The 21,688-nt window shown below is 35.8% G+C and overlaps 1 protein-coding gene across 3 annotated transcripts; it reads left to right on the forward strand.

The window, feature by feature from the left end:
- The first annotated feature begins 769 nt into the window (after positions 1–769).
- On the forward strand, positions 770–20,467 carry ankdd1a (ankyrin repeat and death domain containing 1A). Of its 3 annotated transcripts, none has more exons than XR_003935086.1 (16): positions 770–928; positions 4,433–4,536; positions 5,739–5,837; positions 6,637–6,735; positions 6,842–6,946; positions 7,034–7,132; positions 7,327–7,425; positions 8,888–8,986; positions 9,104–9,202; positions 11,565–11,663; positions 11,765–11,863; positions 12,908–13,003; positions 13,119–13,320; positions 14,561–14,692; positions 15,678–16,084; positions 17,182–17,193. XR_003935086.1 is itself a non-coding variant. In XM_030131108.1 (16 exons), exons 1-15 carry the CDS (start codon positions 895–897, stop codon positions 15,737–15,739), a joined length of 1,527 nt encoding a protein of 508 aa, XP_029986968.1. In that variant the 5' UTR covers positions 770–894; the 3' UTR covers positions 15,740–15,747; positions 19,377–20,467. The 3 variants fall into 3 exon arrangements, 2 of the variants coding, with proteins under 2 accessions (XP_029986968.1, XP_029986967.1); XM_030131108.1 differs by lacking the exon at positions 17,182–17,193 and adding an exon at positions 19,377–20,467 and having other exon boundaries at positions 15,678–15,747; XM_030131107.1 differs by having other exon boundaries at positions 15,678–17,385.
- Positions 20,468–21,688: the final 1,221 nt, after the last annotated feature.

A 21,688-nucleotide genomic window follows, 5' to 3' on the forward strand; every position in this document is an offset into this window, starting at 1 on the left:
GCATTTTCACATCATATGATACAAAATTCTTTCATATTTCTTGCAATAAACGAGTTCTGAAGATTTTACTTTTGCCAATTTATGATTAATGGTTTTTTTTTAATATTACAGGTGAATGAAATGGCTTCGACTAGAAGATGTTGCAAAAATAAGCCTGACGTATTCTGCTACATCTGCGGTGAATACACCATTGTACCTAACAGGAATCCTGTTAGAAATGATTTTTTTTCTCTTAAAATCTATTTTGGGTGAGAACTATATAAAAAATCAACTGATAAAGTCACAAAAATGTAATCAATTTTGTGAGAAGATCAAATTTTTCCAAATCAAATTAGCAAAAAAAAAAAAAACTGACCTGATTGAGAAAAACAGATGTCATTTTTGGATTTAGCGGTGCAAAATGGTCCTAATTCAGTTGAAAAAACCTACATGTAGACAACTTGCAAAAAACATTTTTTTGTAACCCTGTGTCATTTAGACACACCTGGATTCATCAGTGTGTCCAATAATGAAAGACAGGAAATAAAGGACCCACCTGAAGTTCAGGAAGTAGTGGGTCTATGCATAGAGCCCATTTTAGCAAAAAGAAAACAAAAAAAAGTGTCTTGTTTTGAATGTGTGGGGTCGCCAGAAATGTGTGATGTTAAAATGGGATCACGAGTTTAAAAAAGTCGGAAACCACAGATGTAAGGACATTCGCTGATTTTATTTTGAAGGGTCAAACCGGAAGTAGCAATTGTAGGCTTTTGTTGTGTAGATTTACAGATATAACCTGCACATCGTCCAGCCCATTCCCCTCTCATCTGCTGGAAAATGTACTAGAAAATAAATTAGGGCACGGAAGGAGAGATGGAAGCAGCGGAGAGTCGGATACATCTGTAAAACTGCGGAAAGATGGAGGACGACCTGGTGTCGGAGGATGATATCTGTAAGTTGAACCCGGTGTGTGTCATCTGTCATCGGCTGCAGGATGTCTGTGTTCACCTCACAGGGAATGATCTCAACTTAATACCCCCACATAACTCCCATTTCACTAGTGTTTAAGTTTTTACTCCAGCGTTAGCTTCTTCCACCGATGTCAAACTGCTTTTCTGTGACAGGACGGTTCACCTTTAGCTAGCGTTAAGTACTGTAGTTTTATTTTTATCTGCACATTATTTCAGTTTGGTGTCAGTGTAAGGATATAAAACTAAGAAACGACATCTTTAGCGAATTAGTCCATAACCGAGGAGAGATTCTGTCAACTATAATCGATCTTTTTTTTTTTTTTTTCTTTTTACATTTTTAACTGGCTTTGTGTCCGTATGAATGGTGTTGATAAGCTAACGCTCATAGACATTAGATACCGTCTATGTCATGGACTGATCTATCAGTTTATGATCTACGTTCCCAGGGTCCTATCTTCCATAGCTCACTATTATTCTGGGTCACTTTTCTCTAATTTTATATTAAAATATTTCATTAAATAATGTCAGAAAGAGTCTTACGAAAGAGGATTAGGGCCACTGGAAAAAAAAAAAGGTTCAATATATATATTTTTTCAGAATCAGAATCAGCTTTATTGGCCAAGTACATGAACACATACAAGGAATTTGGCTTCTGATTCTATGAATATGTATTTCTTATTATTATAATGAAAAAAAAAAAGTCAGAATTCTGACTTTAATCTCAGAATTCTTTTTTTTCTCAGAATTCTTTTTTCCCAAAATAATAATAATAATAATAATAATAATAATAATAATAATAATAATAATAAAAAAAAAAAAAAAAAAAAAAAAATATATATATATATATATATATATATATATATATATATATATATATATATATTGAATGAATACTGAATAAAAATGTTCTTAGATTTTGAGAAGTCAAAGCAGTAATAACATAGTAAAATAATTCTAGTTGGTGTTTTACTAATACAGGGTGGGGAAGCAAAATTTACAATGAACATTTAGTTGTTTTTTCTCAGCAGGCACTATGTCAATTGTTTTGAAACCAAACATATATTGATGTCATAATCATACCTAACACTATTATCCATACCTTTTCAGAAACTTTTGCCCATATGAGTAATCAGGAAAGCAAACGTCAAAGAGTGTGTGATTTGCTGAATGCACTCGTCACACCAAAGGAGATTTCAAAAATAGTTGGAGTGTCCATAAAGACTGTTTATAATGGAAAGAAGAGAATGACTATGAGCAAAACTATTACGAGAAAGTCTGGAAGATACTATTAAAGAAGAAAGGGAGAAGGTGTCACCCGAATATTTGAGGAACACTTGCGCAAGTTTCAGCAAGCGTGTGAAGGCAGTTATTGAGAAAGAAGGAGGACACATAGAATAAAAACATTTTCTATTATGTCAATTTTCTTGTGGCAAATAAATTCTCATGACTTTCAATAAACTAATTGGTCATACACTGTCTTTCAATCCCTGCCTCAAAATATTGTAAATTTTGCTTCCCCACCCTGTAATAATAAAAAATATATATTGAATGAATACTGAATAAAAATGTTCTTAGATTATGAGAAGTCAAAGCAGTAATAACATAGTAAAATAGTCCTAGTTGGTGTTTTACTTATATATCTGAGGTTGTGATTAATGTACCCTCACGGTCAAATGTTTTGGGAATGACAACACAAATGGATCTTTGCTTAAATGTGATTTATTGGTCATTACATTTCTTTGAAACCTATACAGTGCTTGTAAATGTTCATCAATGTACCTCAAAAACAAACAAAAAAAAAAAACTTTGGCAGTGAGTTGTTGCATCTCACTGCTCAACATGTCTAAGCTTGAGTTCTAATTGTAATGCTGTACAATACATGATGTAAAACTGTGGTTCAAACTGTAAAAACACTTTTTTACATTTCTTCTCTTTTAAATTAGGTAGATGGATTTATACTTCACATTATTATTTTGTGTAATTTGCTCTTACAATTGGGATCCTATGAAAAACTGGGACCATATTTTAGCCCTTACCTTAAGCTTGGAAACAAACAGATATAGATCATTATTATACATTTGTAGTGTTGATGTACTGTAAAAACACAACCCACAAAGGAACACATCATCCCTCAATTTATCACAAAATCATTCAATATCAACACATTTGGAAGTACATTGTTTTCTCTGGACACTATGGAAGTGAAGAACTGAAAAGCAATGATAGCTCTCAGATGAATGTAGTGGAGCAAAAAGTACAATATTTGCCTCTGACATTAGTGAAGTGAAAGTAACCCCAAATTCACACTTAAGTACTTGAGTAAAAGTACTTCACAACTGAACAGAACTGATATGCATCAAATGCAGAACTGGGGAACACTGGACCCTTTTATCACTTTCCTGTCATGTGCCTTATTCACTATATTGACAAAAGTATTGGGACACATTTAATTCAGGTGTTTCTTCTCTAACAGGGGTCTGAGATACAAAACAATAATGACAAATGTCATAATATAGTTTTATATTGCAGACAATATCATTGCATTGCCTTGATTAGTTTTGTTTAAATTAAACTTTGAGGACATCCATCCATCCATCCATCCATCCTCTTCCGCTTATTTGGGGCCAGGTCTCAGAGTTAACAGTCTAAGCGGGGATGCCCAGACTTCCCTCTCCCCAGACACCTCCTCTAGCTCAAATATTGATATTAATATCTCAAATCAGCATGAACAGGACATCTTACAGCAGTAGCAATGATGTGTCCCAATATTTTTGTCCATATAGTTTAGAAACATCAATATTTCCTTAAAGTTTAATGGAAGATTTTTAGATTTTTCTTCCTATGTGAGATGTGAAGAAAGTAGATGGTTAGTTGTGGTAGAAAATGATTATTTACAGTCAAAGCATGAAAAATATTTTACAAATTTAGGGGTAGAACATTTAAACTAAAAACAAACAAACAAACAAAAAAAAAACCCCAACAAAATCAGTGTTGAGAGAAATTAAGTAAAAACCATCTCTGATGCATTTTGGAAACAAAGATAACAATTTGAACAAAACTAACCAATGCAATGATATTTATCAGAATATAAAACAATATTATGACATTTATCATTATTGTTTTATATCCCAGACCCCTGTTAGAAAAGAAACACCCAATACTTTTGTCCATGTTGTGTAAATCTGAGCACAAACATGATGCACTGTAGCCATTCTGTAAGAGAGGTACAGGATTTCAGGAGGATGCACACATACCTGTTAAAATACTCACTATGATTCCCATCAGCTAAAGAAAATGAAATATTCATCATGTGTGAAGCAGTGTACCCTATGTATCCTCCACTGATACAGAACGTCAAGGCTTTGTGGTTTCTACGCAGTACAGCTACAGCTTAGACAAAGATTGCAGTATGAATCTTCTTTGCTATCTTCCAGCAGAGAAGCATTTTGACACTAACACCCCTCCCTGTTTATCATTCCTGACAGTGTTGTGGTCAGAGAAGGAGTTTCACGATGCTGCAAAGAGGAATGACATTGGGAAAATGCAGGAGCTCATCAAGAGGGGTGTGGACGTTAAGGCAAAGAATAAAGTAAGCACAAGTACAAATATGTACACTCTTTATGGCCCTGCCAGTCTGCGCTTTGTGTACACTAAGGAAGTGATGTCCTTATTTCAAGATCAGGATGTGTCATAGGAGGAAAAGCACATGTTTAACTAATGATGTAGATCTGCCAATACTAACGTTATTATTTACACTGTTGATGGGAGCAGCAGGAACTAGTCACAGTATGTTTTTTTTTTTGACACTTAGTTTTTATTAGTTATTTATCATTTTGTTAAATAGAATATAACAAACAACAATCTGCAGCAGATAATAGTCATAATCTAATAGTAATGATAATTTAGGTGATGAAATGGCAGTCAAGTTACCTAATTAATTACATTGTTAGAGCAGCAGTTTATATAGCATTTCACAGGACTATGAGACAAACCACCCATTAATCAGTGGCAGTGTGTTTTACAGTTAAATTTCTTTTCAATGTTGAAATATTAGAATATGTGTCATTGAAAAGACATATGAGCAACAACATTTGTTTATTTAGCTTAAAAAGAAAAGATCTGAGGGGAAATAAGGTGAATGATTTCTCTTTTAATTCTATATTAATCTTGTAAGGACATTACATTTTGATTTATGAATTTAGTTTGAGACTGTAATGTCAGTCTGTAAAAAGTATGAGTCATCTTTTTGAAAATCAGTCGTTGCTGCTTTATAAAGATGCATTTTCTTCATCATTGTATTGTCGTGAATAGGCCTTAATCACAAGGAATGAGAAAAATAATGGCTTCATGTTCAGATTTGAACATTTGACCAATCAGATGAAGCCCCAACTACCCTCAGATTAGTTTATTTGTTACTGTGGGGTTTATTTATTTTTTTTGTCTCATAAAAAGTCATATTATTACTGTAATATTGAAAAAATTGGAATAATATCACACACAGCAGATTTTGATCATATTTGTATTGAAAACTACACTTATGACAAATGAGGAATTCATAATGTATTTCGTTTGATATTACCTGTAATGCTTATCTTTCCACATACGTAATGAAAAATCTACTGAGACGCGTGCATATGACAAGCCACACCTTAAAATCTGAAGCCTTTTATATATGTTTTGTTCTGAAATGTGGCCTGCAGTGCTGTCGTTTTGCTGTTGAAACTATTGTTAAGATATTGTCTGAGGCCTGATGTTGTTAAAGACCTGGCACTGTGCCTTTCTGTGTCTCAGATCGACCGTAAAGCGCTGCACTGGGCTGCAGGAGCTGGGAATGAACAGGCTCTGCGTCTCCTGCTGGAACATGACACCAACGTTGATGAGAGGGATCTTGTACGTATACATGTATACTTAAAAAATACTAATTAGAGCCATCATGCACAGTGTTATTTCTGCACAGTGAGTGGGGGAGTTAGGAACTGTGGAATGTCTTTACTGTCATTAGGGATGACACTGTGTTTTGTGAACTAAAGGCGAAACAGGACAAGAAGGGAGAAGTAATAATCCTGTTACTATTACATAAGATGGTTCTATCTACAGAGGGACTGTGTCAGTTCCCCAGAGATGGACACATTGGACCTCCATCATGTTTCTATGGTAGCTTGGATTGAATAAACCCTCCTCCCGCCCCCATCCCTGATTTGTGCCCGAGGGGTAGCAACCCATTCTCATATCAAAATGTGAAATACCTACGTTTGTCCACAGTACAAAACATGTCAGTCTCACAATTAGGCCTGAAAATGGTAAAATATTCACGTTTATTTATCCTATTCTTTTCCATTGGCCTGCGTCCAAGTCACATGACTTTCAAGATTCAGGCCGTGACAACAAAAAACATGGCAGACATTTCTCTCATATTCAGTGAAAAAATCTATATTTTGAGTTAGTTTCTGCAGAGAAATGCGTTTTGGTTACATTTCTAGTGAGAAACATATTTTATTTTCATAATATTCACTCAGTTTAATGTGCATAATCACTCGCTTGCTCGTTGTTGTATTGTTGTTCAGAACCCTAAATAACATTTTGTCTATTCTTTACTTTTATGATAGTTAAGAGAGTTGTTCTTTAGGACCAAACAGACTCTGTAAATATTTACTGCCACCAACATGTACTCTTCAATGTTTGCCCACAGTACGGCATGAATGCCCTGCTCCTTGCCTCCTGGTTTGGACACTTAAAGATCCTGCAGATCCTGGTCTCATGTGGAGCTAAACTGAACTGTGAAAACAAAGTAAGAGCAGATTCACGTCATCATGATAAAAAATGGATGACTAGTCTGACCTAATGTCTCATGCTCAGGGGATTTCAATTTTTTCTCCTGTGTGTGTTTGTGTTAGGACGGTCTGACTATGCTGCACTGCGCTGCCCACCGAGGACATATCAGAGTCCTGGAGTTCATCATGGAGGACTTGGAGGACATCTGTCTCGACAAAGCTGACAAGGTGATTCTGTCCAGATCTAAAATGACTGTAGTTTTAAAACAGAGGGGGTCAAAGTGCCATTTTCTAACTGTTGGTGTCTCTGACCAGTCAGGGAAGACTGCGTTCCACCTCTCTGCTGAACATGGACAGCTGGAGGTGGTGGAGTTTCTGATTGGAATGGGCTGCAGGCATGGTTTAAAAGACAAGGTAAGGACACAAAACAGCTTTCTGCAGTTACACAACCTTTCTAAAAGAAAAAAGAACTGTTGACTTCTCCTGTTTTGTTTCAGACTAGAAAAGAAGCTAACTGTAAACAACCCCTGCTGACATGTTTTGAGGATACGAGTAGAGGAACTCATCACAGAAGGTTTCATGTTGTGATTTTTATGTCTGGATTAAAGGAGGAGAACACGGCCCTCCATGCAGCAGCGAAGCACGGTCACTCAGAAGTCCTGCAGAAGATTGTGGAGACCGGAGTAAATGTAGACGAGAAGAATATAGTGAGTGGACTGAAATTAACTACATGCTCCAAGGCCTGAATGCATCCAGGATGAATGAATGAGCTATTTCTTTCAGATGTGCTTAGAACATGAAGTTTTTCATTAGATTAAGTTTGTCATGGGGATGAGGAACAAAATAATTCAGTATGAAGGTAAAAGTGTGTCTCTGAGGATAAAAAACATCCAATGTTATGCTACATACCTATTCCAGTTTTGTACTTTTAATTCTAGACACTTGGTTTACCATAAATCTGAAGCAAATATTGTAGCTTTTACTTCACTACATTTGACTAACAGCTTAAACTATACATCTACAAACAAGTTGACCTTCAATGTTTGTAATAAATTGCAATAAAATGAACACAGCATTCATTTATTAGTTGGGTTTTTAAAATGAAGCTAAATAAAGTCATTAAAAAGCTCTTGGATTTGGTGGGAAATGTCATAAAGCTGAAAACAGGCCTGTTTTTTCTGAGACTGAAAGGATGTTAAAGATGAGTAGTTCTCTCAGAGCAGTGACAAAACAATGGCTGTACATTAAAGTATTCATCAGAATATTATGTATCTAGCATGAACCCAGCCTTAAATAGCAGTAAAATGTAACATTTAATACATACAGTGAGGGCAGTTTAAGGCTTTAATCCAATCCAATCCAACTTTATTTATGAAGCACTTTAAAACAACCACAGTGGACCAAAGTGCTGTACAGAACACTAAAAGCCCAATAAAAAAATAATAAAACCATTAAGAAACAATAAAATCAAATTAATAAAACAAGTTAAACATGAAAACAGAAGCAAAATGTCAACATTGCAAGAGTGTTAAAATAATGTTTTAAATGTGTTTCTTTTTCCCTTCCTGTGTGAAGCACCTTGAATTGCCTTATTGCTGAAATGTGCGATACAAATAAACTTGCCTTGCTTTAAAAAGCCAAGGAGAACAGGTGGGTTTTAAGAAGAGATTTAAAAACAGGCAAGTAGGAAGCCTGTCTGATATACAGAGGCAGGTTGTTCCACAGTCTGGGACCGGCAGCAGCAAAGGCCCGATCTCCTCAGAGCTTACAAGTTGATCTTAGCACCATCAAGAGCAGGTGATCAACTGATCTTAGAGCGCGAGTGGGAGTGTATGTGTGAAGGAGCTCAGAGAGGTAGGGTGGTGCAAGACCATGGAGGGATTTAAAAACAAGTAAAAGTATTTTAAACTAGATTCTAAAATGGACAAGCAGCCAACAGAGCGGCGCTAAAACCAGAGATAGGTGCTCATATTTATGAGTGCCAGTTAAAAGACGTGCATTGGGATTTTGCAGCAATTATTCATCCAGCGTTCCATATAGTTTGAGAAAATAACCCATTTTGGTGTCACTTTTAGTTTAGGTGGCTTTTGATGAGCAGCTGTCATTTTTTCAGTCCATACATGCCTATATATTGTTGAAACCACTGATGTGTGCCTGTTGTGTTTTCAGGATGGTCTTACAGCATTGCACATGGCAGCTGATGGACGCCACTACCCATGTGTCAAAATGTTACTGGAATCCGGCTGCAATGTCAACGCACAAACTAATGTAACTATGCCAACGCATGACACAGTGATATAGATCATATTACATATTACATATCGGTGTTTGCCATGTTAATCACTCTGTCTGACACACCCTAAAACACGATGTCTGTGTCTGCAGAAGAACATGAACGCCCTCCACTATGTGGCTCAGCACGGCTGCGACAGAGAGGCCACGTTACTGCTGGAGGCGGGAGTCAATGTCAATGCTGTGGACCATGTAAGAACTGACAGCTCGCATGTGGTTGTTATGAAACTTCATTTAAGGCTTTCTACTCAGGCAATGAAATGGTTTAAAATGTAAACCATTGTACTGTATAGGAGAATATACTGAATACACTGATCTACAATCATTTGCTTCATATAAAATGTGCAAAATAAATGACAGAATTGCTTGTTTGATAATGTTTTTAAGATAGCTACATGATAAAGCGTCAATACATTTATACAAAGGTTTATGCACATTTACATAATAGATTTATAGATCTTACACTAGAAGGAATCTGGGTGTTTTAAAGTTCAACTCATAGTTTTTTTTTTTTTTTGAGTAATACCCAACCTCTCGTTGATTCTGAGAATTTCACATTTTGATTCCATACCCTTATATTTTTGAAACTATAGCCAACTAGCACTTTTGACTTAATTTGTCTTTATTAGTGACACAAATTTGATAAAGTTTACAGCTTTAATTCTTGAAGCATTTTACCTGAATACCACATTTTAAACTGTATTGTTAGTGAGGACTGATTTAATGTGAATGATATTTAACGTATTTCACTGAAAGGCTTCTCTGTGTTAAATTCAGACAATAAATTCGCTAAGGAGGATTTCATATTCAAAGTATGTTAATTCCAGTGTGAGAGTTTCCCTTTATTCTCGTACAAATGCTCATGCTAATCAGCTGTAATTTAATTTCTTCCCACCTTTTGAAACCCTAACAAGTGTGCATTCCTGAATTAGAATAAATTGGCCAGATACAAGTTAAATAAGCCAGGCTCATCATTAAAGGGTTTGTTTATTTATTTATTTACTTATTTATGAATAGTCTGATGGTGAGTTCTTTTCATTTCACTCAGAGCACTTTGTGTTATTGGAGAAGTGTATGATGCTAGACGTAATTGCTCTTTTCATGGTAAGAAAGCCTGTATCAGTTAAGGGTCTCCTTAATCATTACAGCACCGCTTATGTACTTACAGTATTTGTGAGTCATTGTGTAATTGTGAGTGTGGGTATGCTGTTACACTGGTTTCTTCAAAGCCAACCAGACTCCCTTGACTTAAATGACTCATTTGTTTATATCATTTGGGGGCTTTGGGATTTTAACCCATTATTTTTCATCCAAATTAACAAACAGTCGAGGCAGAGGTAGATCAGCTGCTTCCACCTTCTGGGAGGTAAAAAGAATGGGCTGACTTACTGCAGTATTTATGACCATCTAGACTATGAGGAACACAGGGAGGTTTTACGCAATGATTTGCCAGTATTCTCAAAAAAACAAATGAAAACTCTTTACAAGCTACAAGTGATATACTTATTTACAAAGCTGAAAGAAAAAGCGGTTAAATTAACCCAAAGGAAATGACTAATATCACAGTCTTTCTTGGCCAAAATAAGAACCTCACTTGATAGGAAAATAAATCAAACTACTGGCTCCAACAAAAGCACAATTACCAACTTCCTTTGCTGGCGTAAAGTCCCTACAAATGCTTATTTTAATACATTTCATCTGCCAAGACAAAGAGACTCTAAACAAGCAATAAATTGATAAAACTTGGTTAATGTGAGCTGTATGAACAAAGAAACATTTTTCTACAACAGCAGCTCTGTAGCCAAGTGGTAGGATACTGTGGCTGTGAGGGGTTTATGTAAACTCAACTGATGACCAAACAGGGCTCAGGGGCAGAGGGATGTAGTGAGGTATTTAGAGGAAAAGGGGGTTGTGGCGGACCTGAAGAGAGAGTAGGAAGGAAGAGGAAGAGCTCATGAAGGTAACAGGGATGTTCTCACCATCATAGACTGTAGGTAACTTGCACTACGTTCACACTACAGGTAAAAGTGGCCCAAAACAGATTTTTTTTTTTTTACCCATATGTGACCCATATCTGATTTTTTTTATGGCAGTCTGAACAGCACAAATCAGATTTTTTTTCAAACCAGGCCACTTTCATTTGTGGTCCTAAATAGGATCCATATCCAATGTTTGCAATGTGACTAAGGTCTGTATAGTTATATTGCATTTCATCCAACTTTTACGTCACTGAAATGCAACAAACATTACAGTTGTCCACTTGGGGAGGCAAGACATAAACACATAAACCATAAACACAGTGTGGTGTGTGCGACATCACGTCTTCTTAAATCTGATAGAAGTCACATTTACATTATAATGTGAACAACCATGCAAAAAAAAAAAAAAAAATCAGATTTCAGCAAAAAAATCCGAATTAAGCATTAAGACCTGCGGTGTGAATGCAGCTATAGTGACTATTAGTATGTCAAAAAAAAAAAAAAGGAAACAAAGTAAAGAGAACATTAGATTAGAGAAAACTTTGAAATGTCATCTTTTTTTGTGCTCCAAACAGCAACACAACACACCTCTTCACCTCGCTGTGTTCAACAATCACACTGAGGTTGTGCGGCTGCTCATAGACGCTGAGTGTAATCTGGATATCACTGACAATGTGAGTATGTAAGACCCCCCTACAGCAGGGATGTATATACATTAGATTAGACAACAGAAGGATGAAACGAGGCTTGATTTAACATGTGGTGTGATTCACAGAGACAACAGACTGCTTTGCACATCGCAGCAGAGCATGGCCTACAGGATATGGCAGAGATGATGCTCATTTCTGGTGTTAACCTCAATCTCACTGACAAGGTAAAACACAGGATCCAGGACAGGAGAAATGTCTAGATTCACTGCTTTTTTCTTCTCTGGACGTTTAATAACTGGGTCGAGTTTTGTTGTTTTCACACCAAGTTAAAGTCGAAACAGTGTTTAAAGTATTTACCCTAATATAAGGGTCAGATCAAGCTGTCACGTAGGTGCAAAGTAGCTGTTCAATGACCTGTCACTTTAACTAAATGATACAAATACATTTATTTTATATTTCTGTGTAGGTATCAACAAGTACTTTAAAATGGTATGTAGGATCATTTGCCCGAGTTAGCTTTATTATGTAAAAATTACACAAAACATGCTCAGTCACGTAGCTGCAAAGTGGATAACCTGCTGTTCCTGTTAAACTGTTGTTCTAAGTAGACACTGGTATTTTAGATAACATGTTTATCGACAAGTCTACCAATTTTTGTAGCAAAATATTGATTGCCTTATGAATTAGAGTGAAAACACTCAGTTACATAGTCCCAGGCCTAATAGCCAACATGTAATGGAGGACTTAAATACTGAATACAAATTCACAAATCCTTGATCACTTTTATTTATTATATATAAAAAGTAATTATAACAATAACAAAATAGACTTTGGTCATAATTTTGATGAAATAATGAACAATATACAGAAACAAAGCATCGAGCCTCCAACTCTGCTTCATGTTTCAAACGTTTATCTTACAGCATTACTGATCATTTCAAATGTTTATCAAACTGCATGTCATTGTCTCACACAGTTTTTTTAATTGTTCATGTTCAGTCTCATAATTCTAACCTTATAAACATCTGAATTTCTGCAGCACATTGTTGTAATCAGCCCTAGTTAACTTCAGTAAACTGGTACTGGTTGAGGAGAATGGTGCTAGTGTCTCAACTTCAGTAAACACATACTGAATGTTCACTGTTTCAGTGTCTTTGGCAGGAGTAAAACTGTTAGCATTAGCACATGTTCACTTTCCCTTGATCTGATCCATAGGCAGAAAACATGACACCTTTGCTGAGTAATATTTTGCATATTATGACCCACAGCAGGGGAAAACCTGTGTGGAAGTGGCAGCGAGAGGAAACCATGTCATCCTGGTTGACATGATCATCAAAGCCGACCGCTTTTACAAATGGGAGAAGGTGAGTTCATCTGTGGTTCTGCAGTTTACTCAGATGAACATTTAACCCAGGAGTTGGTGTAAATTTAGTGCAGTTGTTTGTGTGCAACTGTTTTGTCTGATGTCATTGACGGCAGGACCACATGGGCAATGAGCAGGACTCCTGGGTGGGGAGGCCTCTGAGCTTTAAACAGGATCACCAACCAGAGACGCAGCACCTGCGCTCCGTCCTGTGGAATCTGGCCACCAAACACCTCTGCCGTGGGGAGTGGAAGATTCTGGCACAACACTGGGACTTCACTGATGCACATATACGAGCGATAGAACACCAGTGGACAGGTACGACTGGCAACATGACAGCACCTTTAGGGGGTGGCTCTGCTTTTCCACTGAGTTCAGTTAATCCAGAGGAAGGAGGTACATCAAGATGGTGCTGTTAAAAGAGCATCAGTCACACCTCAAATCGTGGAAACTAACATGGAAATATTGATAGAAATATGAAATTTCAGTTAATTTCATTCAGATGTACTTATGCATGTGAATGTAAACCATTCTAGAGCAGGCTATGTGATTGTGGTCTGCTCAAATAATAAGGATCAGGTAGGAACACCACAAATCACATTTCAAAAATCTTAAGAAATTAGAGAAATGAAAATGTTACTTTGACACCGAGATGTAGTTTTTGTTGTGCCATTGTAAAGCCTTTACCACCAGGTCACCTCATCCTAACTAATCCAACTAATACATGTAGCCTTTCAACTCCATAACCAGGGGCAGCCACAGTTCCCTTTATGTTGCCATGATAATGCTACATGACGCTTGTAGAAATATACACATTATACAGCCACATAACCTTAAGAACATCAGCTAAATGCTCAACAAAACCAATTCTCAGACAACAAAACACAATCCAAGCAACAAAAAATTAAATGGGCGAACATGTAAAACAAGCCAACAGTCTGAGACCAGCATATGTCATGAATAATGTAATAAAACAACAAACCAATGAGGCAAACTTTGCACCACTAAGATAACAGTAACAGAACAGTACAAGGATTATTTTTTTACCGCTAAAAGTCCATGACTGAAACGAAGGGGTCACATTATAAAGCGATGATTAGGAATTTTGTCTTACCTTCGCTGTTTTCTGATCATAACTTGGTTTTATATTCATGAAGCTTCATCTATCAGCAACTCCATTGTTTTGTGTTACATTGAAATGATTCCCACCAGAAACAAATGGCCCAGGGTTTAACAGGTTACCTAGTTTGTCTATCTCTTCTGGAGCTCTGTTAAATTGTTTCTTTTATCCTCAACTTTACCCATAGCTCACATGGAATAGTGTAGCTACAATTGCTTTCATTCACAAAGCCTTTTAAGGTGGTTGTCATTGTAATTTAATTAGACTTTATATTCCCTGTTTTTGCTGCTGTTTGGCCTGAACAGCCTGTACTTCCTCCTCCTGATTAGTTGCTTTCCTTCTCCCTCTTGACAGGAAGAGATCTAATGGCCACTTCTGTTTTCTGTTTTAGTTCAGATTTTGGAGTAGATAACATGTATTATGATGTTTAATGTACAGGTATGAAAAGCTTCAAAGAGCATGGCCACAGAATGCTGTTAATCTGGCTCCATGGAGTTGTGATGGCAGGAGAGAACCCGATCAAAGGCCTCTATGAGGGGCTGGTGGAGATCCAGAGGACAGATTTAGCAGGTGAGGATTGTTTAGTAACTGATCATCGGTCAGTATACACATAGACTGCAAGATGGTGAATTAATGAATCTCTTTGGTTGACGCTCTAATAACTCCTCTGTCTGAATCCACATTATGAAACAATCCACAGGACCATTTTCTTTTCTCTCTCTCTCTCTCTCTCTCTCTCTCTCTCTCTCTCTCTCTCTCTCTCTCTCTCTCTCTCTCTCTCTCTCTCTCTCTCTCCTCTCTCTCTCTCTGTCTGTCTCTCTCTCGAGAGCAAAACTATAATATTATGAGAATAAAGTCATAGTTTAAAAAAAACCCTCATAATTTAACAAAAATAACGTCATACTTTTATGAGATTAAAGTCATCATATTTTGAGAATAAAGCTATAATATTTACGAGAATAACGTAATTTCAAAACAGGTGAGAAAAATATCATAATTTACAAGAACAAAGTCGTATCCACTCATCACATACATACGTTGAATACAACATGACTGTGCATTTCAGAGTTAGTATTAAAGTAGTGAACCAACAAGTGACAAAAAATGGAGACAAAGAGGTCAAAAATGTGTGGCATCACTCTATTTCAATTTCCTGACAATTCTAAAACCCCATCTTCCATCTTATATTGTGATTGTCTAAAGTAAATAGGCATGCACCCAATCAAGAAATTATAGTAATAACTTAAACAGTCTAATCAAAACAACTCAGTGTATTACTGTGTATACAAACTTGGGATTCTCTCCAGACAACAATATTTGTTTCAGTTAATGACCTGTGTAATTTACTGTTAACACATATTTCTGTATTCTTGTCAGTTGAGTATTTATTTCTTAATTCAGTAAAGTGAATTATGCTCCTACAGTCTGGACCAGCTCAGTGTAATGGTTGCTCTCTGGGAGCTGGAGGGTGTGGAGTAGCAGCTAATGAAGTGTGAAGGCTAGGTTGTTGGCGTTTTGTTGACGTTTTGTTTCCTTGCGGTCTCTAATCATCCAGAGTGCATCCGGCAGAAGGCCAATGCAGAGACCAGCTCGACCAAAATGTGCTCGACGATGTGATCAACACTGTGAGTGACTGAAGTCAACACAACAATGAAAGGTTTCGCTTCAGAACTTTCTTCTGTTGTAAAAGAACTGAGCCAGTGAAAAAAGCTCTGTCTACAGCATTGACCTGTTTACATATTCACACTTTTATTTTGTTGTTTAGGATGTTGTAAACCTGTAAACACTGCTCATGCACATTGTGCTGTATTTGTGTAAACAAAGTGCTTCACACTAGAGCCCAGCAGCAGGGTCTAAGACAACACCATAATAAGAATGATCATATCAATCAATATTCATAAGTATTACAATGCAATAGTAAATGTCAGATAAATGTATTTTTCAAGGTTGCATTATTTTTTTGTTTGTTTATGGCAAAATATGAGAAATAGAATACATTTAAAATTAGAATGGCTTTTTTTCAATGTTAGAATGTATGGAAGTATAAAAAATTTGAATTACACGAAAGAAAAATTAAAACAACAAAATTTTAAAGCAATGTAAATTCTGAAAACAAACATGTATATCACAGTAATGAAAATTAATAATCATAGCTACTGACATCCAAGGAAAATGATCACAATATGAAAATTTATACACATACTATCTAATATTATATCCCCATAACCCTCATGGTCATTTTAATGCCAAACCATACTTCATACACAACATTCCAACACATTCTGAGTCATTCGTTGAAGTAGTCACCAAAGGGATGCAAGCTATTAAAACCAAATGTGATTTTCTGATAGTTCTTGTGTGTCATCATGTGGGTTCGACTGTCTCAACCCAGGAGTCAAAAAAATACAATAAAATAAATAAATAGCTTATAAAAAAATATGATTAGTTATATTTTCTGTAGTTTGCAGCAGGAAAAAAATGACATTGCTCATCACACACAAGCTTAAAAAAAGTAGATTTATCTTCTTAATTGTAAATCCTAAAGGAAAGAATTTCCAAAATGGACGTACTCAGTACCCTCTCACTCCACAGTGAATCCAATTTACTGAAACTCTTTGAAATAGGCTTTTTTTTTTAAGAACGTGAGATTAAGATTGCACTATTAACCAACATATAGCAATAGTCATTTGGATGAAAGGCTTTGTGAAAGTTGCAATGTAGTTTTTTTATTTCTATCCAGCCTGAGTGGTAACTGTAGGTTGTTAAAAATACCCACTGCACTAAATACTATCAACATACAGTGTTATCTCACTGTAGAGCATAGAGTATCACACTTTGACAGTTTCATCAGTGAATATATTAGGACGTATAAGGTTAATTTGCTTGTGTTTAGCTGCTGTATTAATATCTGATATCATGTGTATTCATGAACTCACACTGTATTTCAAAGGGCTTTTAAAGACCTTTTTTCTTTGTCAGCTTGTTGTATTTGTTATTGAAGTGAACGGTCATTCTACTGTAACATTTAGAATTTACATTTTTTAACCTCATGAATTTAGAAAGAAATTTGTGAGAAAATAATGACTTTTATCAAGTCTGGTCACAGCGTTGTAGCAGGAGTGGAGCTTCTGTCTGTTTACATTTTACATGTACACTGCAAAGTATTTGTTTCTTACCAAGATAAAAAAAAACAAACAAACTTAGATTTAGAAGTGTTGGATAATTTATCTTGTTTTAACAGTTAATTTCTTATTTTAAGTGTTCATACATCTGTAGACATCCTTATTTCTAGATTTAACAATCTTAATTCAGTAAATCTTGTCAAGTGAAATTATCTAGTTGCACGGACAGATATTTCACTTGTTTTGAGTACCTTTATCCTCAGATTTAGTGTTTTTATCTTGTTTTTAGACGCCCCTTTTTTGCAGTTTAACACTACTGTAGTTTTAATCACTTACATTCATTGTTCTAGCACCATCCCACTAATAGTCTGGTGACTCTTTTCCGTCTTACTTTTTGTTTCATTTATTTGGTTTTACAATAGACCACCAGAATTGTGAAAATTAATGCTGGCTGATATAACAATATACAGTGCCAGGCCAAAAACAGTCCCCGCTTGCAAATAGTTCAGAACCTTCCATTGAATAAAACTGCAGTGATTAATATGTTTCAGCTGCAACAAATTGTTTGATTCTAACTGATGCAGTGAAGATCTTCTCATTCCTTAAACAACCATCAGTTTGTAGAGCGCATAAAGATTGGACTGTGTTTCAATGGAAATAGGTCATGTGGTCTGATGAGTCCAGAGTGAGAAAAGAGGCAGATGAAGTGATTACCCATCATGCCTAGTGCCTGTAGTACAAGCCTGTGGGAGCAGTGTTTGGTTGTTTGTTTATTTTATCTCGAACATCAACATTTAAAACCAAAAACAACAAGGAAAAACATAAAAAAAAGAAAAAAAAAACATTGAAAAAGGAGCGGGATGTTATTATTTGGGGTTGATTCAGTTGTTCAGGTCTAGGTTCACAATGTTATATGTCCATAAAATGAGGTCAACTGAACCTGAATATACTGAACATCAGTGGACTTTTTTCTTGGCTGATGACACAGACATTTTCCAAAATGACAATAACAGGCTTGAGACACCATTTTTACACATGGATTGGCCACAACAGAGTCCAGACCTGAACCACACTGAGAATCTTTGGGATGTGATGGAGAAGACTTTACACAGCGGTCTGACTGACCATCATCTATACAAGATCTGGGCCAAAAATGAATGCGACGTTAATAAATGTTGTTGCATTTATTGTGTACGGAAGAGGATTAGGGTCACTGGAAAAAAAAAAAAAAAAGTTAAGGTCCAATATATTTTTTTTTAATTATTATTATGAGAAGAAAGTCAGAATTCTGACTTTTTTTTCCCTCGGAATTCTGACTTTAATCTCTGAACAATAATATATAAATTTTTTTAAACAGTCAGAATTCTGAAATTAAAGTCAGAATTCTGATTTTTTTCCTCAGAATTATGATTTTAATCTCAAAACAATAATTAAAAAAAAAAAATTGAAACAGTCAGAATTATGAGATTAAAGTCAGAATTCTGACTTTTTTTGTCTCAGAAGAATAATAAAAAATATATATATTGGACCTTAAATTTTTTTTTTCCAGTGGCTCTAATCCTCTTCTGTAATTTTGACATTACATAAGGTGATCTGACAAAATATTCCTTGACTGTTTTTTGACTGTGCAGTGTATATCATGAGACAATAGAAAACTGTCCAGCCTATTTATTATTTATTTTGTGAGATTCTTTGCTCTTCACTGCAATATATTTTGCTGTGGGGGGGGTTGTGATCATCCTCACAGCACAGATGTAGGCAGAAAAATTACATTAAAGCAACACATACAAACATAGAGGACAGTGAAGGTGATAACAGTTAAGTAATTCAGGAGAGGTATTGTTTGGACAGACGTTCTAAATGAAAAGAGAAACTAATCAAATATGACGGTGTGTGCTTCTGTAAAACCATTGTGTAGAACAGACTAGACTAGAATAGAATAGAATAGAATAGATCTATATTGTCAGCACCAATAAAAATCAGTTTAGCAGCTCTGTTCTGTTTAGCAGCAGATTCTTAAAGTGCAAAAAAAGAATTACTGTGTCATCATGTATACTTTTACCATGTTAAAAAATAACATACTGTGTTAACAGAATTTTGTCCTGAGAATGAACCACCTCTGTGTGTCGTAGGTCTTTGTGTTCAGTTTTCCGGGTAAGACTTTCATCCCTGTGTCACCACGAGGTCACTGATGTCCGACAGCGTGCCTTTAAGGTGGAGGCTCAGCTGACACCATTTATTTTCCTGCTTTGACACTTTATCTCTGTTGTCTTTTAGCATGACTCACCTTGTGAATTTTTTTTTATCATGGTGCTATGTAAATAGACTTGACCCACCTGTTCATCTGGTGACGACACTACACTACACCACAGAAGCACATGGAAACGTCTCGATAAACTCACCAGTGTCTTTACTATGGCTCTTTTCATTACACGCTCTGGTGACAGGGTAGAAACAGCTGCACAGCACTTCTTATCTTTTAATAGTCAGCTATGTAAATATCGATTTTTAACAGGTAGAATATGATTGTCCTTTATGACTATGTATTTCATTTGTGCTTGCTTTTGCTTTACAAGAAAGAAAAAAACAAGATGAGAGAAATGTTCAGTATATTTATGATCAGTTCCAAAGATTCAACCTTTTCCACTTTCCATACAGTTTTCTGTTAAAGCCTCATATTCAGTTCACTGTGCATGTTGATGTTTTGGCAGTCTTGGATATTGTCACAGTCTTTATCCGCTAAAGTAGGAACATTTTTCTGCAGTCACCTAAAATCTGAGATTAAGTTGCAGAGGTGGTCTGAGGCATCAGCGAATGCCCACTGTGGGCTGCCAAGAGCCCCTGAAATTGAGACATTAACCCATAAAGATCCATCACTACTTTTATGTCAGTTCCCGTATTAAATTTTCTCTATATCTAACCTTTCTTAAGTAATTTATCACCATTTCTTTATAATATTATCCCCTGTATTTTGTTTTTTATCAGTATGAATCAGATATTTTCCTGTATTCAATTTACTGATCATGAAGATGTTCATAAAAGCTCATATTAAAGTTGAGCGTTACTATATCAAAAGTAGAGAAAACTAAGGAAATAGTGAATTTTTCAGTCAAATATATCATTAATTGAACATGAACCAAGCATTTCTTTCTGTCATTGATCCAACTCCATGGGTTTTACTGGTGAATCAATGTTGTAGAACAGGGGTGTCAAACTCATTTTAGTTCAGGGGCCACATTCAGCTAAATTTGATCTAAAGTGGGCCGAACCAGTAAAATAATAACATAATTATATATAAATAATGTCAAGTCCAAACTTTTCTCTGTGTTTTAGAGCAAAAAAAGTAAATTTACATTATGAGATGGTTTACATCTATAAACTATCCTTTCAAAAGATGTGAATAACATGAACAAACTGAAAAAATAAGTGTAATTTTAACAATATTCTGCCTCAGTTTATCATTTCCACATGTACATTATAACTTACAGATCACAGTGGATCTACAAATACACTTAAACATTTAGTAACAGGCAGAATATTGTTAAAATTGTACTTACTTCTCTTAAGACATTCCAGGTTGCTCATATTTGTTCAGGTTATTCACATTTTTTGCAAAAGTAAACTTTGTTTTAGTGTAAATACATAAAAATATTTACATTTACTAAGAGAAATATTTGGAGTTGTCATTATTTCTGTTTTATTATGATAGTATTTTACTGAATCCTCCCACTTGAGATTAAACTTGTCTGAATGTGGAACCTGAAATAAAATGATTGTTAATATCTTCAGTGTAATTTTTGCATTTCACAAATTCATCCCAAGGGCCGGACTGGACCCTTTTGGCGGGCTGGATTTGGCCCCCAGGCCGCATGTTTGACACCTGCGTTGTACAAGATGGCGCCGTTTCCACGGTAACTACAGAGCCTCTGAACATCCAAATGAGTCATATCCGATGACCATGAAAAGATGACAAACTGCATTTTACACCAATCATCAGGTATTAAACAGTTCAGATCAGTAGATGCCTTTGGTCGGGGATGGATGTTTGGGTCTTTAAATGTTAAAATGTTTCGTGATGCCACAGGTTTACTTGTTTTCTATAGCCTCTGTCAGACAATGCATGTGCTCTGTCTGGCTTAATATTAGGTTACAGATTTCTAAATGCTTGTCTATGGTGATGGAAAAAAGAAGCAAAAAAAGTCACAGCAAAAATGAGCATGACGTGTCTGTGGACTGAATGATGTCAGTAGTATTGGTGGTACTGATACAGTAGGACACCCTCAAATTAAATTCTTCAGGTCCCATAATGCTTTGCACTGAACCTGTTAAGGATTCGGAAAAACACAAATATTTAGACCCAACTATGAGTGACTGCACCACTATTACAAGTCGTTAGCCTCATTGCATAATTGCCTAAGTCCTATTGTTTCCATAGTAAAGGATG

The sequence above is a fragment of the Sphaeramia orbicularis genome, chromosome 3 (genome assembly GCF_902148855.1).
Source record: "Sphaeramia orbicularis chromosome 3, fSphaOr1.1, whole genome shotgun sequence".
Lineage (NCBI taxonomy): Eukaryota > Metazoa > Chordata > Actinopteri > Kurtiformes > Apogonidae > Sphaeramia > Sphaeramia orbicularis.